Source organism: Lepus europaeus, chromosome 16, assembly GCF_033115175.1.
Source record: "Lepus europaeus isolate LE1 chromosome 16, mLepTim1.pri, whole genome shotgun sequence".
Classification (NCBI taxonomy): Eukaryota; Metazoa; Chordata; class Mammalia; order Lagomorpha; family Leporidae; genus Lepus; species Lepus europaeus.
The window spans coordinates 51,566,441-51,594,062 of NC_084842.1; the positions used below are offsets into that span (position 1 = coordinate 51,566,441).

General features: G+C 41.7%; 1 protein-coding gene across 1 annotated transcript in view; it reads right to left on the reverse strand.

Moving 5' to 3' along the window:
• Positions 1 to 27,622, reverse strand: part of ATP10D (ATPase phospholipid transporting 10D (putative)) — a 137,188-nt gene that overhangs the window by 17,371 nt on the left and 92,195 nt on the right. The window contains exons 17-23 of the mRNA XM_062213540.1: positions 25,066 to 25,142; positions 23,726 to 23,851; positions 20,292 to 20,492; positions 13,895 to 13,975; positions 12,627 to 12,731; positions 6,043 to 6,230; positions 322 to 2,577 (exon numbers count right to left, since the gene is read on the reverse strand). Coding sequence (XP_062069524.1) covers positions 2,247 to 2,577; positions 6,043 to 6,230; positions 12,627 to 12,731; positions 13,895 to 13,975; positions 20,292 to 20,492; positions 23,726 to 23,851; positions 25,066 to 25,142 — 1,109 coding nt within the window. The 3' untranslated portion in view covers positions 322 to 2,246. The remainder of the gene's footprint in view (positions 1 to 321; positions 2,578 to 6,042; positions 6,231 to 12,626; positions 12,732 to 13,894; positions 13,976 to 20,291; positions 20,493 to 23,725; positions 23,852 to 25,065; positions 25,143 to 27,622) is intronic.

Below are 27,622 nucleotides of genomic sequence, written 5' to 3' on the forward strand. Positions count from 1 at the left end.
TGAAAAACCTCTCTCTCTCCCCTCTGTGTAACTCTTTCAAATAAATAAATCTTTGGAAAATTCTTTTAAAAAAATTTAAAAAGGTTAGGATCCAGTAGTATTATATTTTGCTGCAAAAATATTAATGTATAACTGCATTAAGTACATTAATAGCCAGTTTTTTCAGGACATTCAGTTTGTGTCTAATGTATGATAGATTATTCAGTTCTTAGAGCTATGGGGATTTTGGAATTGTAGATATGAGAGTGTAGCCCCATAACATGAACACTCAATATTTTCCTCTATTCATATGTATAAATGGTTCACATCTCAGAAACTGACCTTTTTTTGGACCGGTGCTTGCAATGCTGGCATCCATTTCGGAGGGTTGATTCAAGTCCCGGCTACTCTGCTTATACATCAGCTTCCTGGGGTCCCTGACACCTATGTGGGAGATCAGAATGAAACTCTTGACTTTGATCTGGCTGTTTTGGCCATTTGGGGAGTGAACCAGCAGACAGAAGAGTCCTCTCCCCAACTCTGTGTGGCTTTGCCTTTTAAGTAAAGCTTTTTAAAAAAAAATCACCTTCCATGTTCTAGTACACCTTAGGAAATTTCTCTTTTATGCAGACTATATTGCTTAAACAACTGATTTTTCTGCTTAGCCTTTTTAACTCCTTAGATGGTAGCCATTTTTATTAACAGATGAATCTTTCTCTCTACTTACCAGATGATGATCTTGGGATAAATGCCAGCTGCTTTGAGGGAGATATGACATAACATCAATAAATTTCCCAATACAATATTTTGATAAAAGATATGCCATGGGACTTTTAAGTTCTGGTGCAAATTACAGTTGGATTCAGTGTTTACAGGAATGATGACAGTTTTTCAATACATATTTAATAAACAGTTTATTTTAAAAAAATCATAAGGAAGCAGAAAGCAACTTCCCTCAGTCATGTGGGATTTTGAAAGCTGTAGAAATGACTATATAGATTGTTTGCAGTATCAGAAGGCTATTAAAAACATCTTACCAGGATTACCAGGAGAGTAGACAGCAAGCAGAAGATTACGCCCTGAGAATATAGTCATGAACAAGACCTTGATGTAGACAAACGACATCCACATGGAAATTTATGGAGGCACCTTGGGAGATGGGTGACTGACACACTTCCAATGAATAGAGACAGAACTTTAACAAAATTACAAAATTCTGTAATAGCACATAGCCTTCTTACTTGGTACAGACCAGTTTCTCTGTCCCCCAGCTAAAAGCCAGCATAAATGATTTGCAACAGCGGCAAACCTGTAGATATTCCTGTCCTCCAATGTCTTAGAAACAAAGTTGTCTAATAACCTTACCGAAACCTGAGACCAACCTGTATCAGTCTCAATTCTTCTCTCAGGATTTGGAGACACTAACACCGGCCATTTTTCTGGTTCTGAAGATGCTGAGCGCTCAGGAAGAGTATTCTGAAATCCGTGGTCTCAGTTGATCAGACTGTCCATTTTAGAATACAGAAAATTGCCAAGTGAACTCTAGGTTCAGCTGATGGCATCTGCAGAGGCAGACCTCTTAGGTTTTCTCTCATCTGGAAGCTCAGAGAACACGCTCCTTGTACCAGATGGAACCCTCACATCTCTCCTGCCCTTTCCAGGGAAGGCTCCACCAGTCAGGAAGACACAGAAACAAGCAGAGAAGCAGGCCTGTCATTCAGTGAAAGACAGCGGCATCTTCCCGTAGGAAGTTAAAAGCTATTACTAATTGCTATTTTAATCAGTGCAATTATTACCCTACTTTAGAAATGCCGTAAAGGTTCTTGTGAACTTATCAGTAAATTCACCACTTTACCTTGCTCCACATGCACATCTCCTCTGTGTCCTAACCAATCTAAAAGTGACTTTTAAGAAAATTCATTGAGTTCATTTAATGCCTTTCCCAAGAATATGAGTGCACTCAGTAAAATAAATACATCTCAAATGGATCCCTTTGAAAATGTTCTCATGTCTAAGACAGTTAAAATGCTTTTACAAAATCCAAAAAGTTCCATAAAAGCATTTGATTCTGAATTACATACTTTACTTCCCGAAACTCTGTCCAGGTGAAACGCCCATCCCCCTTTTACACATTAAATTTTCCAAGCCCCATAAGATGCTCACGTCCTTTACAAAAACACAAGTCATTCCTATTTGGTGGAGGGGTTTCTTCAGACTTCCAAAACTTGAAAGAAAACTTGTAACTCCAGGGAAGGTATCCTGCTTTCTCAACATCTTGAGGTTTGGTCCGTCTCTGAGGGCTTAGGTCCTGAGCAGCCTACATCGACTGCTGTTTCACATACAGGTAAGCTTCCTTGCTCCACAGTGCTAGAAGCTGCTGTCTTCAATGTCAATATAGTGCAAGGGGTAGAAGTGGGTGTTCTTGCTGACTTGCCAGCTGATTGGTCAGCACTCCCAGGTGTCCCTTGGTCCATTCGTCTAGCCCCTCTCCACTCTTTGAGAGCTTTGGTCCTCTCCTCTGGAGTCAGTTTGTCCAAGTGCTTAGCCCTCAGAATTGGAGATGGAAACAGGGATCCTTGAAGAACTCGGTATGCAAACCTAGGTTACCAGGAGCGTCACAGAATTACACTCACTTCCAATGCGTTATGGAACATACCAAGACTATACTAACCAATTAGAAAAAAGAAAGGGGCTGGTGACCACCTTGCTTCTAGGTGAAGGAGAAAACTAAGTGAAGGTAATGGGAAAAAACAATATTTATAAAATATTAGAAAATAAAGAGGTTCCATCATTAGTGATTGCTAAATTAAAAAATAAAGTCTGTAAAAGTAGATATATCAATAGTTGCTACCTCACAGGCAGAATGTTAACACTGTTGTTAAGATGCTACTTTTATTAGTGTTATACAGCTGCTGTAACAAATTTCCACAGACTTGTCCCTTCCAAGCCAGGCTGTCATGTGTGTCATTTATGCCACTGGACAAGAAAGCCCTCCACAGGTATTTCCTGCATACTCTCATCTATCTTCCTTAATGCAGCTGAGATGGCTGAGGGCATCCATGGTCACCCCTACTCTCTTCAGCTCTACCAAAGAAGCTGCTCATTTACTCTTGACCTTCTTTCCAGAGCATTCTCCCAACAGTCAATATACTAATTTTAGCAACTTTTGAAATGTAGATAGTGGTAGAATTTCCTAAATCTAGTCCATTTTGGCTTAACAGCTCTTTTCTCAATTCATCCCTAGCCTATCACATATCCTATCATAAGCAATGAGAACAAACCAGGCCACAGCTTCAGCACTTTTCTTAGAAACCCTCTCAAATGCCCAAATTCATTGCTTATAAATTCTGCCTTCCATAGTACTGAAGAACACAGTTCTGCCACTACAATGCAAAGATCCCCTTTCTTCGTATCCTCCAATGCATGTTCCTCATTTTCTGCTATATCCTCATGAGCAGTGCCTTTGACACCGCACTTCCAGCAATATCCTGTTTATGGTGATGGATGTATTCTCCAAGATGATCTAGCCTGTGTTTGCCATGTTCTCCTTTTTTTTTTTCCTGGTGCTTCCCTAGCAGCAACTTTAATGTCTATTTCTCCCAGTTGTCTGAGGAAGTCTAGGATTTTCCTATTATGTGCCTCAAAATTCTGACAGCCTCTAGTCCATCATCATCCAGTTCCAAAACCACTTATGTGTGTGTAGGCACTGGTTACAACAGCATCCATCTTCCAGGTATCAAAACTGCATGAGATTTCTGTGGGAGCTGTAACAAGTTATCATCAACTAAATGGCGTATAGCGGTAGACAGCAGGTCTGTGGGCCACATTAGGCCCACAAAATCACCGGGTCTGGCCCTGCCAAGGCAACTTTAGGTGGAACTCTAAATTCAATAAATCTACAGCAAGCTAATTTTTAAGTTGATCCTTTGTATGGCCCGCAAATGAGGTTATAAACATTCAAATGACCCTTGGCAAGAAAAAGGCTCCCTAACCCCTGGTACTAGAACAACACAGATTTATTCTTCCACAGTTCTGGAAGTCAAGAATCTGGAAATCAGTTGACCTGTACCAAAGGCGAGATGTTAAAGTGCCATGCGCCTTCTGGAGGCTCTAGGGGAGAGTCCACTCCCTGCTTCTTCCAGCTTCCTGGCATGCTGGTGTTCCTTGGCTGTGGCTGGTGAAGCTGCCTCCCTGGTCACTGCACCTTCTCCCTTCTGTCCCTCTGCCTCTTTCTTATAAGAATACGCATGGCTGCATTTTAGAAAGCACCAGGACAATCCAAGATGACCTCCCCATCTCAAGACCCATAAACACAAAGTCCTATTTAGCCGCATAAAGTCACATAGCTTCAAAGGATTAGGCTGTGGGGATATTTTAGGGAATCATTTTGTTAATCTACTATAGCAACAGAATTATATGGTTAATGTTCAGAATTTTTCAAAGCTATTATAATTTTGTTTCATCAAAAATTCTGCAAGTTCATTTTGAAATCTGAAAGCTGCTAATGGCAGGGAGAACCACATCTGGGTTTATCAGTGGTATTGCTAACTATACACCTATAACCACCATAGAGTGACTAAGCTGGGTTCTCTACACCTTTCTAGAAAAGACGTCCAGCACGGATAAAAGGTTTGTGTCTGTTCTGCCCCATAGTGTTATGGATCAGGGCTGGCAAACTTTTTCTCTAAAGGACCAAGGAGCAATATTTTCAGCTCTGTTTTAAGTACTCAACTCTGCTGTTACAGTGCAAAAGCAGCTCCAATGATACACAAATATATGAGCCTGGCTATGTTCCAATTAAACTCTAAGAAGAAAAACAGGCAGCTAGATTTGAGCTGTTAACCACAGTTTTTCAACCCTGTTAGAGAATAATGATGAACCATCTGACTCTCATATCATGGTGAAAATAATACGATTACTAGCTATAGTGCTTTAAACTAAATCGATTTTCTATAACTATAAAGAATTCTTATAGAATGTAAAAAAAACCTTTGACTACAATCTCTGGCATTCTTCGTAGCCATGTCTATCTTACACAATATTAGAAGTCAGGTTAAAATAAAATGGAAGGATAACAGAGGTGAGATAAGGGGGCAAGCTATGGAAAAGGCTCCAATTTTACAGAATGTATAGAAACTGTGGGCTGTCCCTCACTACTCCTCTCCATCTTTCTTTTGTGACCAAATTTAAGCCACTCAAAGTCTGCATAGCTAGGCTCTGGTAAGTAGGATATGAGCAAGGATGTGTTCAACTTCTGGCTCGTGCCATTACAAAAAGCAAAAATAATAGGTCTCGCCTCCCACTTCCTCTCTTTCCCCTTTCTCTGGGCAGGGGATGGCAGGGATGTTGGTCTGCTGATGCTGAGCCATCTTCACTCATTAAGAAGAGGGATGTTCAGGTGTGGTTGGAATTTCATCTTCCAAAACCCAGGTTGCAAGTTATAACTGCTACTGTAAAGTATAGAGATGGGATCTCTAGGGTATGATTAGGTTGGGGGCTCTGCCCTCATGAGTTGGGTTAATGTCCTTATACAAGGGCAAGTTCAGCTCCTTTTGCCTCTTTGCCCTTCCACCTTCAACCATATGGGGATCAACATTTCAGGCCCTGTCTTGGAATCAGAGGCACCAAACTTGCTGAAGCCTTAATTTTTAAGTTATTGAAGTTCACAGCTTCCAGAACTATGAGCCAATAAATGTATGCTATAAATGATTCAGTCTGTGGTGTTCAACTGTGGCAGCATAAAATGAACCAAGACAAGAGAAGCATCCCTTGGGAGAAGGCAGAGTGAAATCATAGAGGAAGGCATTTAGGTCCTTGGATGAGGTCATGAAGCAAAACTGACCTAACCCTGTGAAATGACAACCAGATTAGACTTTTCAAGAGATAAAATTAAACCTCTCCATCTGCTTAAGCCACCTCTGTTCTTTAGTCAACCAGTTAAGACCAGTATTTTAATTGGTACCCAGACTGACTTGCCCACCCAAAACAGTAGAGTCTGCCATCCATTCTTAGTAGTTGCTTGAAGGATTCTAAGCCTAGGATTCCACTGATGATAAAACATACCTGGGCAGAAGAGCAATGCAGGTTGTGAGGACACAAACCAAGTAAAACACTGGGTCCAGCATGTGCTTCTGCATAATCCAGTAAGGGTTGGAGGGGGGGTTGCAGGTTACACACATGGCTCCAAAAGCCAAGGTGAAGAAAAAATAAGACAGGATGCTACCAACAATGACCAGCAGGTGGATCCAGGTCTGAAACACAAGAAGAAGAGGGCGGTGAACATCCTCTCACTCATAAGGCATGGCAGCCCGGCAAAATCTGCTCCACTAAAGAGAGAATACATCTCAGCCCTGGGTGAATGGTAACAAATTCTAGCACACAAAACACAGCATACTGAAGAGGTGAGAAGAGCATCTTTCACAAGAGGCTTACATCACTGCTCGAATATTGTAAAACGAAGTCAAATACAGAAAGGTCATCGTGTTGACTAGTTCCATACTGTCTGTGTACCAGGAGATATCTGGGTATTCTCCCTATTTTTATATAGTCATGTAATACGCTGTTTCTTCATTAAGATAGTACCTTAATCCGATGATCTTGAATTTTTAGCCATTCACCTATGTGATAAACAGCATGGCTGCTCACCAATATTCTCATTCTTTTCCCCAAGTGAGCGTTTGGATGGATTGTACTTCACTATTCTTTGAAATTAATGTTGGCCATGTGCCCTATTTTGGTCAATGAAATGTGCATAAGAGAGATGCAAAATTTTCAATTAGAAGATGTAAGAATTGGTGTGCAATTTTCCATGCTATTTCCTTTCCTTCTGTGAGGACCATAATGTTCCTTTTTTGGGGATAATTCCAGACAGTAAAGCTAAAAGATGCAGCCTGGGTCACTGAGCCACCCTTCAGAGGACAATTGCTTCTGGAGATGCTGTTTGGAACATCAGCTAACTGTGGGTGAGCAATATACAACTCTTGCTGTGTTATGTCATAACCCAGCCACCTTTAGATCCTGTTCCAATACTTATCTCTTAACATTTTTCTTTAAATTGGCTCTTTACTTAAGTAACTTCCTTTCAAAAGAAGAGTAGCTCACCACTTGAAATGTAATATTAGCATTATGCTATAATGGTCCTAAGTCTGGGATTTGATCTGCTTTGTTATAAGGTGAAATTTTCCAGTTATTATGATAAAATATAATTGCTTCCTCTTTTACATTATCAGAAGTATGAAAAGACTTATGTAGTATTTAGTGTTATTTAATTCAGCGTATAGTATCACTTTAAAGATCAAAGACTATATATATTGGTGGGATATGTCGTGCTTTTCAGGCAAAACTACTTTTGTTACTCTTCTTTATTTTCTAGAGCTATAATTTTCTTTTAAAAATTTTTGTTTCATTTGAAAGGAAGAGTTATAGAGAAAGGAGAGACAAAGAGAGGGGAAGAGACAGTGCTTTAATTTTCTAGCAAGATCTAATTTTCTTCTTTTCCTTCCTAATCTTGCAAAGTACTTCCCCATGTCAAGTATCATCACAAGTCACAAAGAGTGCTTATTTTTTGTAAAATGTAAAAACTGCTGAGAAAATGTTGGCTAAATCCTTAAGATCATCATGCCTCTAAAGCTGATTTCTTTTCTTAAATGTTCTTCCATCTATTTGAGCCCTACTGCCCTGACTTTTTTCTCTGAAGAAGTGCTTTTGGAAAATTAGATAATGATTCTAGAGAGTTCACTTGTTTACATAAATTGATACATACTACTCAGCCATAAAAAACTGAAATCCTGTCTTTTGCAACAAAGTGGATACAATGGAAAACCATTATACTTAGTGAAATGAGTCAGTCCCAAAAAGACAAATATGTTTTTCCTGACCTGTGGAACTAATAGAGTATCAAAAATGTTATGTATAGGAGTGAAGTTGACATATTGATCTTCGATGATTCTTTACAGCCCTTGTTAGTTCTGTTGAAAACAGTGTATTTTTCTTCTTACTATTTGTTGAACTCTTTACTGAGTGTAGGGTTAATCTTATAAGCATAAACTGGAAGTAAATCACTGTAAAAATTAAGAGGGAATAGGAAAGGAAGGAAAGGGTGGAAGTATGGGCAGGAGGAAGGCTAGGGTGGGAAGTATCACTATGTACCTAAATCTGTACACATGAAATACATGAAATTTGTGTACCTTAAATAAAATTTTGAAAAAAGAAAGTTAAAATCAGAAACCTTCCATAACAAACAAAAATTGAAAGAATTTGTCACTACCCATCCAGCCCTACAAAAGATGCTAAGGATGTGCTACACAAAGAAACACAGAAACATGGTCATCACTACAAATGAAGGTAAAGAAAGAAAATCTCCCAGAAGAAGTTCAAAAGAAATTCAAAGTAAAAATAGGAACATTTATGGAAAAATGGCAGGGCAAAGTCAATTCTTATCAATAGTAAATGGCCTCAACTCTCCAGTTAAAAGACACAGACTGGCTGAGTGGATTAAAAAACAAAACCCATCTATTAGCTGTCTACAAGAAACGCATCTCACCAACAATTATGCATGCGGACTGAAAGTGAAGGGATGGAAAAAGATATTCCATGCCAAGAGAAACCAATAAAGAGCTGGTGTAGCCATCCTGACAACAAAATAGACTTTAACACAAAAACTGTTAAGAGACAAAAAAGGACACTATGTAATGACTAAGGGATCAATTCAACAGGAAGATGGAACTATTATAAATGTATATGCACCTAATTACAGAGCACTTGGTTATTTAAAAGAAATGTTAATAGAGCTAAAGGGAGACATCGACTCCAATACAATAGTAGTAATGGGGGACTTCAATACCCTATTTTCAGCAATGGACAGATCAACCATACAGAAAATCAGCACAGCAAGGAATCAGAAGAGTTAATCAACACTATAGACTAAATGGATGTAACAGGTATCTACAGAGCTTTTCGTTCTATAGTTGCAGAATACACATTCTTCTCACTGGTGCATGGAACTTTCTCTTGGATTGACCACATGCTAGGCCATAAAGCAAGTCTCAGCAAATTCAAAAAAATAGAAATCATACCATGCATCTTTTTGGATCACAATGGAATGAAGCTGGAAATCAGTAACTCAGGAATCCTTAGATCATACGCAAACACATGGAGACTGAACAACATGCTTGTGAATGAACAGTGGGTCTCAGAAGAAATCAAAAGAGAAACCAAAAAAATTTTCTGGAAACAAATGAAGATGATAATACAATATATCAAAACTTATGGGGCCAGAGCTGTGGCTCACTTGGTTAATCCTCCACCTGCGGCACCGGCATCCCATACGGGCACCGGGTTCTAGTCCTGGTTGCTCCTCTTCCAGTCCAGCTCTCTCGGGAAGGCAGTGGAGGATGGCCCAAGTGCTTGGGCTTCTGCACCCGCATGGGCTACCAGGAGGAAGCACCTGGCTCCTGGCTTTGGATCGGCGCAGCGCGCCGGCTGTAGCGGCCATTTGGGGGGTGAACCAACAGAAGGAAGACCTTTCTCTCTGTCTCTCTCTCTCTAACTTTGCCTGTCAAAATTTAAAAAGAAATTTTATGGGATACAGCAAAAGCAGTGTTAAGAGGAAAGTTTACAAAAATAGGTGCCTACATCAAGAAATTAGAAAGGCACCTAATAAATGAGCTATAAATGCATCTCAAGGTTCTAGAAAAACAACAGAAAATCAATCCTAAAACTAGTGGGAGAAAAGAAATAATTAAAAGTAAAGAAAAAAATTAAATAAAAAATAAAAAAGATCAGCAAAACAAAGAGCTAGTTTTTTGAAAAATTAAATAAAATTGACATATCACTGGCCCAATTAATGAGAGAGAGAGAGAGAGAGAGAGAGAGAGAGAAGACCCAAATCAATAAAATTAGAGATGAAAAAGAAAAAGTAACAACAGACACCACAGAAATAAAAAGAATAGAAATTACTAAAAGAGCTGTATGCCAACAAACTGGGAAACCTAGAAGAAATGGATAGGTTCCTGGACACATACAACCTACCTAAATAGAGCATGAAGACACAGAAAACCTGTACAGACCCATAACCAAAATGGAAACTGAATGAGTAATGTAGACTCTCCCAAAAGAGAAAAGCCCAGGACCAGATGGCTTCATTGCTGGTTTCTACCAGACATTTAAAGAAGAACTAACTCCAATTCTTCTCAAACTATTCAGAACAATCGAAAAAGAGGGAATCCTCCCAAATTCTTTCTATGAAGCCAGCATCACCTTAATTCCTAAACCCAAAAAAGATGCAACAGAGAAAGAGAATTACAGACCAATTTCCCTGATGAACATAGACACAAAAATCCTCAACAAGATTCTGGCCAGTTGAATCCAACAACACATCAGAAAGATCATCCACCCAGACCAAGTGGGATTTATCCCTGGTATGCAGCCATGGTTCAACATTCACAAATCAATCAATGTGATATACCACATTAACAAACTGCAGGAAAAAAAAAACCATATGATTATCCCTTATCTCATAGATGCAGAGAAACCATTCAAAAAAATACAACACCCTTTCATGATGAAAACTGAGCAAATTGGGTATAGAAAGAACATTCCTCAACACAATCAAGGCAATTTATGACAAACCCATGGACAGCGTCCTATTAAATGGGGAAAAGTTGGAAGCATTCCCACTGAGATCTGGCACTGGACAAGGATGCTCACTCTTACCATTGCTATTCAACATAATCCTGAAAGTTTTAGCCAGAGCCATTGGGCAAGAAAAATAAATTTAAGTGATACAAATTGGGAAGTAGGAAGTCAAACTATCCCTATTTGCAGATGACATGATTCTATAAATAGGGGATCCAAAAGACTCCACCAAGAGACTGTTGGAACTCACAGAAGAGCTTGGTAAAGTAGTAGGATATCAAGTCAATACATAAAAATCTACAGCCTTTGTATACACAGATAATGCCAAGGCTGAGATTGAGGTTCTAAGATCAATCCCATTAACAATAGCTGTGAAAAAAATTAAATACTTTGCAATAAATTTAACCAAAGACATTAAATATCTCTACGATGAGAATTATAAAACATTAAAGAAATAGAAGAAGATACAAAAAAAAAAAAAAAGAAAAATCTTCCATGTTCATGTACTGGAAGAATCAATGTCATCAAAAGAGAAACCTGGTCATTTCCAACAAAATGGATGAATTTGGAAAACATCATACTTAGGGAAATAAGCCAGTCCCAAAGTGACAAATACCATATATTCTCCCTGTGAGAACTAATAGAGCATCTAATACAAAAGTGAACTTGACACTTCGAGAAGGGAAGTCTTAAGCTTCTCTTAACTGTCAAAGGAGAGGGTTTTTTTTGTTTGTTTGTTTGTTTTCCTTTATACTATTAGTTAAACTATTTAACATAGAGTTAGGGGGCCAGTGCTGTGGCATAACGGGTAAAGCTGCCACCTGCAGTGCCAGCATCCCATATGGTCACCGGTTCATGTCCTGGCTGCTCCACCTCCAGTCCAGCTCTCTGCTATGGCCTTGGGAAGCAGTAGAAGATGGCCCAAGTCCTTGGGCCCCTGCACCCGCGTGGGAGACTGCAGGAGGCTCCTGGCTCTTGGCTTCAATCAGCACAGCTCTAGCCATTGTGGCCAATTAGGGAGTGGATCAGCAGACGAAGGACCCCTTTCTCTCTCTCTGCCTCTGTCTCTCTGTAAATCTGCCTTTCAAATAAATAAATAAATCTTTTTAAAAAAAAGTAAACAGAGGGGGCCATCACTGTGGGGCAGTAGATGAATCCTCTGCCTGCAGCACCAGCATCCCATATGTGCTCTGGTTCTAATCCCAGCTGTTCCTCTTCCAATCCAGTTCTCTGCTATGGTCTGGGAAAGCAGTGGAAGATGGCCCAAGCGCTAGGGCCCCTGCATCCATGTGGGAGATCCAGAGGTAGCTCCTGGCTTCAGATTGGCCCAGATCTAACAGCTGCAGCTATTTGAGGAGTGAACCAGCTGATAAAGACCTTTCTGTCTCTGTCTCTGTCTCTGTCTCTGTCTAACTCTACCTCTCAAATAAATAAAGATCTAAAAAAACAAACAAACATGATTCCAGCCCCTGGGTAAGTGGAAATGAGGCTGGAGACAGAAGTAATGGTATTAAAATGAGACCTTATGGGCTTAGGGCTTTCAGATTTCATTCTAAATACAATGGGAAATCACTGAAGGGTTTGCCTAAATAAAGGAAAATATTTTTCTTTGTTACTATGATAAAAGCATAAAATTATCACTTAACAAATTCAGTATGCCAGGATTGTGGCACTTTTTTTTCACTTTAGTTGAAAGGTATCAGCTTAGTGTCGAAGATGGCTGGCCATCGAAGCACAACGATTTCTCCACTCTGACTCCCGCTTCCATGACCCATCCACCCCTGATAGCACCAAGGGGACCAGGGAGGTGCTTTCCACTTCCCTAGCCACACATCGACCTCAGCACAATGGTACTCCATGGCCACCCACAGCGGCTGTGACCACTCTTCTCCATGGAGTCATTATCTCCTATCTTCCAGGCATGAAGGGTTTAGCAAGGACACTGCTCACAGACAGCGTGTCCTGGAGCATAAAGAGCTTCAGGCTACTGCCGAGGCAGGAAAAGCACTCACCAAACTCTTGCTTTCAATGACCAGGTGGAGAAGTATGATGAGCAGAGCAGCTGTGTTCAGGGGGTTTCCAAATGTGAAAATGTCAATGTCTGAGCCCTGGTAGGTCTACAAAGAGACAAGAGTAAGTGATTTTAGAGACTTGCGCACACTGGGCAGTGCAGCACCATTTGATCAGCAGCCCTGCTGAGGCTAGGGTCCTTCCTCCAATGTTCCTATCGAACCACCATTTTGGACAGACAAGAACATTTCCAGAGAAGAGATTCTGATTCTCCCCCACACGGGCCAGCTAAGTTTGCACTTTTCAGGTAGAATTCCCCTTGTTCCAAATCATAATTCACCTTCCTGCAGTCTTTCACTCACACTTCCAGCCCTTGAAGGCACAGAGAAATTTCAAATTTCTCTACTCAACAGAGCCGCAAGCCTTCAATGCAGCTATTGTAGCTCCCCTAAGCCGATTCCTCTCCCAGGTAAATATCCCCTCCTCTTCTGCACACGTCTTCACATTCTTAACTCGTTCCCAGTAGGCACCATTTTATGATCTTTCACCATCCTCTGCATTCTTTTCTGAGTAAACTCTAGATCACTTTGTCTATGTTTCTATTGGAGTACAGTGTAGCCAGACTACGTTATGCAGGATAATTCAAATAATTTTATTTGAATAAAAAATGAAAACATTTTTCATTGTTTTTCATTTTTCATTCTTAACACTAAACTTCTATTAACACCATCCATGACTAAGTTCGTGTTTTCTTCTGGGCAGTTATATTGGATGGGCAGCTACACGATGCTGCTTCATGCTGAGTGCCAGTTTACATTTTAAAACTTAATTTTATGCATTCTTTGCTTAGCAACATTTCCTCCATTATTTACCTGTGAAGCAAACTTAGTTCTGGAGAGACTATTTATAGAACTTAATACTATGAATGTCATCTGGTAGAATCAGCACAGCACTCATAATAGGAGCTTTCATATTCTGACTTTGCCTCTCTGATTTTGAGTAATCTAATTATATATACAGAATTTCAGTTTTATTCAAGTTATTGACAAAAGATATTTAAGTAGTACAGAGACCTAAGAGGGCTGCACTAGGTACTTTCCAAATTTAATCCATTGCCTAACATATTTTTCAGAAGTGTTATACTTTAGTCAGTTAATAATCAACCTGATTATATGAGCAATCTATCCTTTTAAGATAATATTTGTGGCAGAATACACAGAAGCATCATTGATTCATTAATAACAAATATAACAAGTGAACAAGGACTCACAAAATAAGGCACAAAGAAGCAGACCAGGCTTTGGTAAAAGGCATCCAACAAGGTTATCCAGAAGGTGAGGGGTAAATATGCCTGGAATGAAACAAATATTGGGGAGGGACTAAGGTTAACGTAACAAGGGTCAAAGCAAGTCAAGGAACAACACAAGCCAATAAGCACTTTGGTTCTCTGAGAAAACTCGATTCCTTCATTATCTCACTCATAAAAAAAAGTATGATTTGTCAGTGATGGTGAAAGAATGAGGGTAGTTGAATGAGATAAGCTCATAGGTGAATCTGGTAAAAAAAAAAAAATTCTTGCAGGAACTCTCATTCAATTCAGGTTGAATTTTAAATCCACCTAACATAGGGCTAGCTGTATTAACTTTTCATTTCCTATTTATCAGGAGGTACTCCAAATCCATCCACGTCTCTGCTTCATTCCAGTAGGCTTCAACGCTCTATGGATAACTGGCTCATCATCCAGCTGCCCCCTTTCTTTCTTCTACCCTCCATCCAACCTTCCCATACCAGCCAGATGGGTTTGGAAAAGTGCAAATCAGATCATGACATCTTCCTGATTAATCAGACTGACTCCTTCCATTCAATGACTTCCCACTGCATTTCCAACATAACTTCAAGTCTTTCCCTATGACTTACAAGGCCCTGCACTGTCTGCCTGCTAACTAGGTCTCCAGGGTCACTTATTAATGATCCCATAACAGGGAGCTTTATTCTTGCCTTGAACATGACAAATACATTCTTTCCTTGGGACTCACGTACGCTATTCTGTCTTCCAGGATTTCTTTGCAGCGACTTCCCTCCTTGTTGGTTTCTAGCAATCCACATCCTGGCTCAAATATTACATCTTCATAGCGAACACTAGAACAATCTAAAATTGTGCCTACTTAGTCATTTGTAACCCTGCTATCTTTCCAAGTCTCTCATTACCATCACAAGTAACCTTATTTATTTACTTAAAGATTTTTTGGGTCACTTCAGTGGAAAGCATGCTTCATAGATTGGGTCTTTGACCCTTATCAAGTGATTAAAACAGTGCTAGGCACAATAGCAGGTACTCAGCAAATGTTTACCAGGTTGATAAACTATTCTTGTATAACTTTCGATGTGCTAAACTGCTTCCTACCCAGAGCTAGCAGGAAGAAAGAGCAAGTACAGAAACTAGTTCAGTTTTTGAAAAAGAATTTTCAACTAGGAGCCAACTCGGATTGTCTGGTGATGGGTGTGAAGGATTCAGAGCTGCATTTTGACCCAGAGGAAAGCGTGTTAGGCGAGATCTGCCATGGACAAAAGTGGAAACACATTTATTATATCCCTGAGCTAGTCTTGTCTTTGCTTAACATGTTCTTCTTGGTCTTCTTTTCTTCCAAATGCAAACAGAGGTTGAAATGTCCTTGAAAATGTCTTACTGTCTCCTAAAGAGCAGGGCTTTATAAATATACAGATTCTCCATATACATTCTTCTACTCTTTTATATTTTTTTTGACAGGCAGAGTTAGACAGTGAGAGAGAGACAGAGAGAAAGGTCTTCCTTCTGTTGGTTCACCCCCCAAATGGCCGCCACAGCCGGCGCGCTGCACCCATCTGAAGCCAGGAGCCAGGTGCTTCTCCTGGTCTCCCACGCGGGTGCAGGGCCCAAGCACTTGGGCCATCCTCCACTGCCTTCCTGGGCCACAGCAGAGAGCTGGACTGGAAGAGGTGCAACCGGGACAGAACCGGCATCCCAACTGGGACTAGAACCCGGGGTGCTGGCGCCGCAGGCGGAGGATTAGCCTAGTGAGCTACAGCGCCAGCCTATTCTTCTATTCTTAAAAACAAACAAAAAAAAAACCCAAGCATAATCTTTTGAAGATTTATTTATTTGAAAGGCAGAGCCACAGAGAGGCCAAGGCAGACAGACAGAGGGGTCTTCCATACACTGGTTCACTCCTCAAATGGCCGCAACAACGGGAGCTGGGCCAATCTGAAGCCAGGAGCTTCTTATGGGTCTCCAATGCAGGTGCATGGGCCCAAGAACCCGAGCCATCCTCCACTGCCTTCCCAGGCCATAGCAGAGTGCTGGATCAGAAGAGGAGCAGATGGGACTCAAACCGGAGCCCAGATGGGATGCTGGCACTGCAGGTGGCAGCTTTTACCGGCCCCACTGGAATTTTTACATCTATCTTTTTGTCTCTTGGTCCCCTGAAAAAATCAAGGCAGATTCACTGTTTCCAGTCTACTTTTCCCTGTATTTTCTTTTACTATTTACTCATTGGAATTGGATAGATTCTACCTGTCTCCCTTCATTCCAGTGTCCACAAAATCTAAGTAGAAGCACCATCCAGTGGTGGAAGTGGCAACCAAAAAGCCACTGGACAAGAGACAACAACTGGAGTCTAAGTCAAAATATAACTTCATAAAGTTGTTTCCTAAACCTAGCGTGAAAAGGTGAAAAGCGTTATTTCTCAAGGTGGGCATCTGGTACTGTGGTCTCATGTGCTGGTTTGAGGCCTGACTCTGTTTCTGATTCCAGTGTCCTGTCAGTGCACACCCTGGGAGGCAGCAGGTGATGATTCAAGTGCCTGGGTCCCTAACACCCATGTGAGAGACCAACATTGAGTTCCAGACTCCGGCTTTGGCCTGGCCCACCCTGGATGTTTTGGGCATTTGGGGAGTAAGCCAGTGAATGGAAGATTCTCTGACTCTGACTCTTCCTGCCTTTCCTGTAGTGTAAAAAAAAATTAAACTAATAAAAGGTACAATTTTCTTATCGTCACATGAGGGAGAGTACTTACAGAAGAAAAGAGATTGGTCAAGGCCAAGGTCAGTGAGAGGTTGAACGGATTAACTCATAGGATCTACTAGAAACTGAAAAGCGAAGTCTGCACATGAAGTCAAAGCCATAAAACAAGATTGTGGGTGAAGAGAGAGAGGTGACAGGGGATTCCTTCTTGGAAGGAAAGCCTCTGAGTGCAGCCTTCCAGACTCGTCCCATCAGAGGAGAGTCTGTAATTCCTGAAGGGCATATCTCATTACACCGAGGCCAGGGAAGGACGCAAGAACAGAAAGTAATTTGTGTGGAAGCCAAATTCAAAGGGAGGGCACATTCTGGAAGGTGAAGTCAATAAAATCAATGATCTTCCATGCTGGGGATCTGCCTGCTACTGCATGCTTTATAAAACCAGCTAGCGAATGGAACAATGGGTACCAGTGATTGATAATAAGGTCAAACACAGGAAACAATGATTCCAGCTCTCCCAAGGGTAAGGCACAATTACAATATTCAGTCTGTACAAACAGGTTCTTAAAACACAGCTACAAAGTTTTTGATTGGAAACCTTCTTGCAATCTACACTCTCCACTTTCCACAATGGACTTGGAATTCAACTAGGCCTGGCGTGATGGATGGCCTTCAATTATATCTACCATTTACCCTGGCACCGTGGTTTGAACTTTTAAATCAGACAAATTCATTTAGAAAATACCATGTGGTTTCTGAATATAAATGGGTTAGCTGATAGTAAATGTCTTTAAGGATTGTTTTCTTTCCTGAAAGCTGAATGAGTGACTTACTGGTGTTGATTGTTACAAGTAACCAAATGATGCTAAATTACTCTCCATTCCAGAAAGATCAAATCAGAATAAAGTTAAGCTGATGCAAAGAAATATAAAATAAATATATTATAAAATTTTAGATTTTTCCAAATTTCTTTCTATTCCAGAAAGATCAAATCAGAATAAAGTTAGGATAATGCAAAAAAATATATATATATATATCATAAAATTTTAGATTTTTCCAAATTTCTGGTGAATTTTGGAGGGTAAAATAAAAAAAAAAACTTAGAGTTTAAGATGACAAGAAACTTTACAAATATGAGCTTCCCAATCCATGTCATTTTCTTTTTTTTTTTTTTTATTTTTGACAGGCAGAGTGGACAGTGAGAGAGAGAGGGAGACAGAGAGAAAGGTCTTCCTTTGCCGTTGGTTCACCCTCTAATGGCCGCCGCGGTTGGCGCGCTGCGGCCGGCGCACCACGCTGTTCCAATGGCAGGAGCCCATGGGGTGCAGAGCCCAAACACTTGGGCCATCCTCCACTGCACTCCCTGGCCACAGCAGAGAGCTGGCCTGGAAGAGGGGCAACCGGGACAGGATCGGTGCCCCGACCGGGACTAGAACCCGGTGTGCCGGCGCCGCAAGGCGGAGGATTAGCCTGTTGAGCCACGGCGCCGGCCCCAATCCATGTCATTTTCATAAAGAGGCTGAAGCACCAGCAAGTTAAACAACTTATCAAGGTCAGAAGCCACAGAACAAGAATTTAACCCATGGGTTTTTCTCCTTTTTGAATCTCAAAATGTCTACTTCACTCCAATACATTATATTTCAGGTACTCTATTAGTTACCTTGGATCAGGGAAAACATATGATATCTGTCTTTCTGGGGCTGGCTCATTTCATTAAGGATAATGGTTTCCAGTTGCATCCATTTTGTTGCAAAAGACAGGATTATTTCTAAAAGTGCTGTTCTGAATCAGTGTCTCTAGAGGAACAAGTGAAGCTGAACACACATTTCTTAAGGTAGGTCTCGTTTTTGCTTGCCCAAGACTTCTCTAGAGAAATTTTCTTCTCAATCCTGTCCTCAGGAGTGATATCTATCCTAGGCCTGGACAATAAGAAAATTATCTTTGTTGCCAGGGCAGTAAACACAAAGAAAATCATGTGACAAGCTAGCCCAATGAGTCATAACCACAAGGTTTAGGGTGGCTTAAAGAATAACAGTGTTAAGTTTTCATTACCCCTGGATTTTGCAGCTTTGTGAGCTAATATAGTTCTTGTTCCTAGTAAGCTCATTTGAGCTGGCTTTTAGCTCACTTCCAGCTGAGAGAACCTTGGTTAGGAGAGGTCTCAACACTAGAAAATCTGACTAGGCAGCCTACTCAACTTGTCCACCTACAGGTGACTAAGACTCCCTGTCCATCGCCGACCCTATGAGCCTGCAACATTCTTGGGACAAGCCTTTGGATTTCTGGCCAGTAAATACGATGGTAGGAAACTCCAGGACCAAAGAGAGCCTACAAGTTCCTTCTGCAGCACATCACAGTGGGAAACAGCACAGGCTTGGGGACCAAGGTTCAACTGCAGCACTCATTTGTTCTGTGTTCTAGGCACGTTACTCAAGGTCACTGTCTGTGCCCGAATTTCCTCATTTACCAAGTAGAGATAAAGGCGGCACCTACCCTGCAGAGGTAGTCAGAGGATTAGATTGCAGTATGCTAAGCACTTAGAACAGTGCCTGGAACATAGGAGGTGTTACACAAATGCTAATAAGTACTATAGTAATATTGGTTATTATGAATTTTGTGAAAGCTAAATTAGAAACAAAAGAATTTGGAGACATTTGCCTCACTTCATCGGCTACTACAATCTTCTATGCAAGGAACAGTGTGGGCAGAAGACTGGAAAGAGGGGAAGAGATCTGAGCAGGGAGAAGGATAGGCCTGAGAGATGGACCACGTGGGAGTGGGGACCAGTTTTAGGAGAGGCAGACAGTAAGATCATGCCTGTTATGCAGGATGCTAGAACCTCAAGAATTGAACTTTGGCTTTGGAACCAGATGGAAATGCTTCAAGTCCTGACTCGACCATTTTTTAGCTGTGAGAGTTTTAGGAATATTACCTCACCCCTTTGAGATATAGATTCTTCATTTCATAATGGGAATAAGGATCGTTTCTGTTTCCAAGTATTTTTATGAAGATAAGTGAGACAGGAACTTTTTGCAGTTAACACAACAGAAGACACAGTGGGGTTTAACAAATACTACCTTTCAGTAGTTTTAAGGTCTCCAACACTGGACTTATAAATATCTAAGGCTTTTCCTAGGTTTATCTATATAAGCTAAGTAACTTAATATCGGTCACGTGAGTACAGAAATCTTTTAAAACAACCAGACATTTCAAGTAGGTTTTTTTTTTTTTTTTTTGGACAGGCAGAGTGGACAGTGAGAGAGAGAGACAGAGAGAAAGGTCTTCCTTTGCCGTTGGTTCACCCTCCAATGGCCGCTGTGGCCGGCGCACCACACTGATCTGAAGGCAGGAGCCAGGTGCTTCTCCTGGTCTCCCATGGGGTGCAGGGCCCAAGCAGTTGGGCCATCCTCCACTGCACTCCCGGGCCATGGCAGAGAGCTGGCCTGGAAGGGGGGCAACCGGGACAGAATCCGGCACCCCGACCGGGACTAGAACCCAGTGTGCCGGCGCTGCAAGGCGGAGGATTAGCCTGTTGAGCCACGGCGCCAGCTTTCAAGTAGTTTTGAACAGTGCTGTGTGTAGTGCAATATTTAGGCTGTGCTGATTGGAACATGCCCTGGATTTGTCCATGGATGTGTATGGGGGTCAGCATTTTTGCTTTAGCACCTACCTCTGACTTCTGACCACTCTGATAAAGTTCAGGCAGCTGCATGAGGGTCTCTGCAGAAACATCTTTCTCCAAAATACCATAAATGACGGGCGGGGCAGATGTGAAGAGGAGGTTAAAGAAGATCAAAACCCAATAGTCAGTCATGGATGTTCCTGAAAACCCACAAAAGAACTGGTACCAGAAAAGGAGGTTCACATAGGCCTAGGGACACAAAGAGGTACATTTGGCTCTTAGAAACATGTGCTATGACCACACATTCTCTACACCACCTTTCCAAGTGTGTGATCTCACCCACTCAGCTTTGTCACATACACGATGGAAGGCCACAGCATGTCATGCACCTTTTTTTGGTAAATATTTTGTTAAGTTAACATATATACATGCACCCATATTCAGAGCCCACTTACTATGGGTGCTGGCATTGTCCTAAGAGCTTTACAAATCATTCCTTTAATCTTCTTAACAATTTGGGAAGACTTTCCATGTCACAGATGACGAAACTGATAGCAATGGTCTCAATATTTATGCCTCCATAAAACTCATATATTGAAATTCTAACCCTCAATGTGATGTTCTCAGGAGGTAAGACCTTTAGGGGACAATGTGTTCAGGGTGGCAGAGCACTCATGAATGGGATTAGTGCTCTTAAAAAGGCACCCAGAGGACTTCCACTCACTTTCTACTGTATGAGATCCTGTGAGAAGCCTGCAGCTCAGGAGAGGACCTGCACCAGAACCTGACTACGCTGACACTTTGATCTCAGATTTCCAGCCTCCAGAATCGTGAGGATAACTTCCCATTGTTCATAGGCCAACCAACCATCTATGATGCTCTGCTGCAGCAGCCAGGGCAGACTAAGACACTAAGCCAACAGGGAGGCCAAGGAACTTGGTCAAAGCGACCCAGCTAAAAAGTGGCAGAGCCTGTGTCCAAGCTAAGATACTTTAGCTCCATGTGAAGAGAATGTAGCCCAGTGCCTGGCAAAAGAGGCAGTACATCCAAATGTCCATGTTCTTGCTTTCTGGGTTCAGAGTTGCTTCTTGGTAGTGAAATGGGATTCTGCCAGCAGATTGGCCAGGGTCTGAGGCTATATGACTGCTATGCTAAGACCCAGGCAAAGACCCATGCTAAGACCCAGGCAAACCTAGACAGCTGGTCATCCTAGAGGCCAAGCACATACATCCTACACTGTTTCCTCCAGTTCTTGCTTCAGCCAAACCAAGTCCCCTCTAAGCAAAAACTACATGATCTCAAGCCAGACAGGACACTGGACATAGATTCAGGGGGCTCCGTTTCAAGGTCTGAGGACATTTCCTACTGATTGACTTGAGGTCACTTTCCTAACCTCTCTGAATAAACACTCCTTGGTAAAATGAGAATTGTATCACCTCAGGGCACAAGATCAAGATCAAGTTGGAGGTCCAGTGTTGTGGTGCAGCAGGTTATAAGCCACCACCTGCAACACCGGCATCCCATATGGGATGCAGTTTGAGTCTAAGTTGCTCTACCTTTAAGCCAGTTTCCTACTGACACACCTGGGAAAGCAGTGGAATACGGCTCAAGTCCTTGACCCCTGCACTCCCATGGGAGATCCAGATGGAGTTCCAGGCTCCTAGGTTCAGCCTGGGCTAGCCGCAGCCATTGCAGCCATTTGAGAAGTGGATCAGTGGATCAAGTGTGTTGAATCAGTCAATCAATGTCTCTGTCTCCCTTCTACCCCTCATAACTCTGTGCTTTAAAAAAATACTCTTAAAAAAAGAAAGTTCTCTCTACATGTAAAGTGTCTTAAAAATGTTATTGTTGGCTTTACAGATACTCTAGAACATATCAGGACAAAGGGCATAGCCTTAGAATGGAGTTTCTAGTGTAGTACCCATGGACATGCATTATGCATGCCTTTTGAAAATGCATCAATTTTGGATATATGTAGTTTGGAGCACCATTCTGGGAGACAAACCTATGCTTTTCATTGGTGCTTCAAAAGCAGTCAAACACCAAGTACATGGCTCCAGAAAGATAAGCTACTTTAATGACTGCTAGTCCTGGGCCCTTTCTCCTGAGTTTATAAAACATTCATTGTTTGGCTAGTAAGTAAGAGGTAGAAACTGAGTTTGGAGAATTTCAGTATGAAAGGCCATCCAAGGATTTCAGAGCAAAGACCATGGGGTCCCGATGCCCTGGTGATGTGCCCTCCTGTTTCATCCAAGAGTCTGTAGCATCTTTTCCTAATATTTGTGTTTGTTAACACTCAGGTTTAATTTCTGGCTAAAAGGAGCGATACTGGAGTGGTTTGCATCACAATAAGGGAGAAGGCAGAAAAATGTAAATGTTTTTAAAAAAGAAAATTTGGGAGGTTTCTTTCTGAAAGCCACTGAGCAAGCCCCAACATATCAGCCACAGCTTTCTCCAGGTTCACACACTAAGGCAGAGACTAAATATTTCAAATATTTTCATAAAGTATCTGAATTTTATTAAACTTTGACTATATGTGATCATCCTAATGAGTCAAGTACCGACAGTTTCCTGAAAGGTTAATGGTGCTGTCGGGAGAAAAAAATGTTCCTCCTGACCACACACAAAACATCAAATGACACATTTGGGATTCCTTAAAATGGCCCAATTAGGTTATTTTTCCCCGAAAGATGGCATTTCAATAAACTGATATAAACTTAAGGCTAGTACTAACACCACACATGGATTTTAAATACTATGAATAAATGTGGCTTAAAAAATCATAACCTATTAACATAATCACTGCACCTAGGAGAGACTTAAGTCAATCAATCGAAGGCCAACATGATTTCATAAAAGAGGACACTGCAATTTAACTGAAGATTACAAGCTAGGACTTCTAATAAAATTCTGTCCTTTTAGGAATTATGTAATCAAAATAAAATTCCTTTATCATCAAATAACTACCAAGCACAAATAGATTTTACAGGTTGGCTAGAGAGCTCTTGCGTTTTTGAGTGCTAATCAGCTACAAGCTAAGACATGATATTAGGTTCTCATCTGTAGCTGGGTCTTCAGTATATCACAAAGGACATCGCTTTGGGGACAGCAGATTTTCTTGGTAACTCCAGCAAAATGGAAGCTAATCTCATTCTCTCTGACAGCATTAAACATTTCATAATTCTGCCTGTCACAATCTTTTTATGGAAGGCCAAAAATTGGATTTTAACTGAATCAGACAGGATATAATTAAATTTAAATGCATAAGGAGTAGAAAATGCCAGCAGATGGATAACCCTAGCAATTTGCTGTCAGCAGCTGAAACGTAGCATATTCCAGATTACTTCTCGTAAGACAGGTCTGCTCCTGGCTGCTGCCAATACATCAATAAGCAAAGTGAGCTTAGCTTAGGACACCTCCTCTTCATGACTGATGCAACCAGGATGGCAAGCGGGAAGGGGGTGGGGACGTATTCTACATACCACGTTCTTGTAGAAAAAATAGAGAATCATGTTGGAAAGTCGAGTGTAACACCAGTGCCCATGGACAAGAAGGAGCTTGCTGAGATGTCTGAACTGAGAAATAGCAAAGTCACTGGCCATCACCGCCTGCAGAGGCAACGGGAGCAGAATGTCATCCTGAGCGACTGGGCACGTTAGGACAGACGCAGCACTGGTCACTGCTCTCAGATTAGTCAAGTCTCCAACACACAGGTGAAAAGAAAGAAAACACACACAAAACAAGAGCAAAACCCGTGAATACAGAGCCTGAACAGACTGCCTGGAATTACTACCTAGCTTTTTAATATGATCACGTGAAGTAAGACTTCTCATTGGTTACAACCCTTGTGATTTCAACCAATGGCCTTTCCTTAGAAAGCAGCCACCTTAACAAGAACCATCGTGTGCATTACAATGTACACTCACTTCCCAAGGAAGAGTTTTAGTGGGGCAGAGCTGTGGCACAGCAGATAAAGCCACCATCTGCAGTGCTGGCATCCCATATGGTCACAGATTCGAGTCCCAACTGCTCATCTTCTGATCCAGCTCCCTGTTAATGCACCTGAGAAAGCAGCAGAGGATGGTCCAAGTGCTTGGGCCCTTGCACCCATGTGGGACATTTGGAAGAAGCTTCTGGTCCCTGGCTTCAGATCAGTCCAGCTCCAGCTTTTGTGGCCATTTGGGGAGTGAACCAGCAGCAGGAAGATATGTCTCTCTTGTCTTTTTGCTTCCATCTAACTCTGACTTTCAAATAAATAAAAATCTTAAAGAAAAAAGTAGTACCATGGTCATGACTTCACACAAGTTTATATAATGCGTCAGGCAAAGAGGTATTTGAATTCCTCATCTTTTATCGATATGATAGCCAAAGTACTTGGGTTCCTACCACCCATCTGGGAGACTTGGATAAAATTTCTGGCTCCTGGCTTCAGCCTGGTCCATCCCTGACTGCTGCAAGCATTTTCTGAGTGAACCAATGGATGGAAGAACTCTCTCTCCTTCTTCCTATCACTCTTTCAGGTCAATTTTTTAGAAGAATTTCAATGGTTATTGCAGGACTCCAAAAGGAATTCTTATGATCTAGATAAGCTTAATTGTTTAAACTGAACAAATGAACCATACAGCTGAAAGCACCCAGAACAATGCCATAATGGTCGCCCAGTGAAACACCAATGAATGAATGGATCAGTTTCCTGTTTTCTACTTCTGACTAACCACATGCAATCTTAATTTACTACAGACATTTTTTTTTACCAAGGAGAGGGTTGCCCTTGGATGGGCAGGTCAAGGTCATGGCACTTGGGTGCCCAATGTGTACTCACCTGCATACCTTCTTGACCTGAGACCCCTATCCCAATGTCTGCCACTTGTATCATGCTAACATCATTGGCACCGTCACCTTCATGAGACAGAAGAAAAGGCAAGAAACATATGAGGAGTCAAGAAAGATGAAAACTTTGCACATCAGGAGGGGCCACTCAAGTGAACAAATAAGCCCTTGACAGTTTATCCCACTTCTCCGAGTTGTCCAGAAGCTGGTCAAGCAGAAACGTGGCATCCACTGCCACCAGGAAGAACTTCAAATACTGCCTTAAAATCCCTCGTGTCGTGGCACCTGTGTGCAGGGTTCCCCTTCTTCCTCCATGTCCCCTGTGCTGTTAGTTCTCCAGCTACACTCTTTTCTTCCTAGCCACTACACACGTCGTTTTCTCTGCTTCCCACCGCACCCTCCCCACCCCGCCATGTCATTTCCTCTGGGAAATCCTTTTCATAGTCCACTTAGATCAGAGGCTCCAGCACCACCCTGTGTATCTCTACCATGTGGTATCTTTCAACATTAGCAGCTTCTTAGGAGGTACTGTTAGGTTCCTGCTGGGAACAATGTTGTTGTTCTTCACAGACAATATTAAACGTTCACCTATGTTGTTAAATGCTGCCCACTAATTAGTTACAGTTTCTGATAACAGTATCTAATTTTTTCTTGGGAACTCTGAGTCAAACCCTCCTCACCCAGGAGTGAAGGGTCAGCATGTTTGTTCCTTGGTCTCAGTGACTGGTTCAGAGGTAAGTGCATGACTCAATTACTGTAATTATAAAATCCAGGGATTCCAGTTTTAGAGACATCTGGATCCAGGGGCTTGAAAACTTCACTTATATATATTAGTTAAACAAAATAACTGAAGAAAAGTTTACCTTACCTCACCTAAAAATTGGTCTCAGGACTTGATCTCACACTCCTTTTCTTCTCCATTTATACTCATTCTTTGTTCTTCTCACGGTATCACTAGACTTACGTCTCACACCTTTGTATCTCTAGCCAATTCCCTAATGCTAAATTCCAGACTTTCATTCTAGCTTTCTACCTAATATCCCTGCTTAGGTATCTAATGGACAGAGCAAACTAAAAAATGTCAAACCCAGCTCCTCATCTCCTTCGCCTCCATCTCAGTAAGTGAAAGCTCCATGCTGTCTGTCCTTAGACAAAGCCCTGGCATTCCCTTTGCAAGCACTTTCTCTCTTACAGCATATTCAATTCATCTGCAGTGTCACTGGCTTTCTTTATGCTGTGTCCTTTATCTGATCATGTCCCACCACTTCCTTTGCTCAAACCCAAACTCAAGTCACTACTGTTGCTTGCCTTAACTGTTTCAATAGGTTCCCAGCTGGTTTCCTTACTTAGTTTTTTTGCAGCCCAACAGTTACCCTCACACACACCATGTCTCATCTCTACTCGGAATCTGTCAATGGCTCCCTATCTCTTCAGACAAAAGGCAAAATTATATAATGGCCTCCAGGGCGCTGTGCGATCCAGCCAGCTGTCACCTCTCTTTCACTAAGCTGCAGTAAACTCTTATCTTTACTCAATCTGCTTTGGCTTTGAACCCACTGAGCATGTCCACCTCAAGACTTTGACTGTGGCTTTCCTCGCTGCATAAATGTTCTTCATATTTGTGGCTCCTCTGTCACTTCCTCAAATCTCCCATCTGGCAGCCTCTGCAGTGAGACCTTTTCTGAAAAATACATTTAAAATGACAACCTCTTCTTTTCCCCAGTGTTCCCTCTTATTCTGCACTGTGGCATAGTAGGTGAAGCTGCAGTGCCGGCACCCCACCTGGCTGCTCCACTTCTGACCCAGCTCTCCGCTGTGGCCTGGGAAAGCAGAAGATGGCCCAGGTCCTTGGGACCCTGCACCCATGTGGGGACTCAGAAGCTCCTGGCTCTGGATCAGTGCAGCTCTGGCCATTGCAGCCCACTGGGGAGTGAACCCGCAGATGGAAGACCTCTCTCTCTGCCTCTCCTTCTCTGTGTAACTCTGATTTTCAAATAAATAAATCTTTAAAAATATTAAGAGTGGGACTAGGAGAGTGAGGAGGAAAAAGGGTAGGAAGTGGGCAGGAGGGAGGGTAGTGTGGGGAGTATCACTATGTCTCTAGATCTGTGTATATGATGTACATGAAACTCATACACCTTAAATTAAAAAATTAAATGGAAAAAAGCATCTGTCATTATGTGACATCTTCCATATTTATGGTTTCTGCTAAATGCTGTTTCCTGCTAAAGTCAGCTCCCTAAAAGAAGGTACCTTGTCACCCTTGTATCTTCATTGCCTAAAAACTGTGTGGTACAAAGATGGCACCCAATAAACATAATGGATACATAAATGAATTGTTCATGTGCCTGAATTTAACTTTTATGATGTTAGACCTGCTGGATTTCTTCATTTCTATGACTATTTAACTTCATCCAGTAGGTTTGGGGGTCTAACGTGTACCTCTAGAATTCCTGACACCTCCCTCGCACTGTGCTCATAGTAAGTGATCAAATAGGTGATGGAAGGAAATAAAGGGGAAGAAAAGGGGAGAGAAGGCGGAGTAGAAA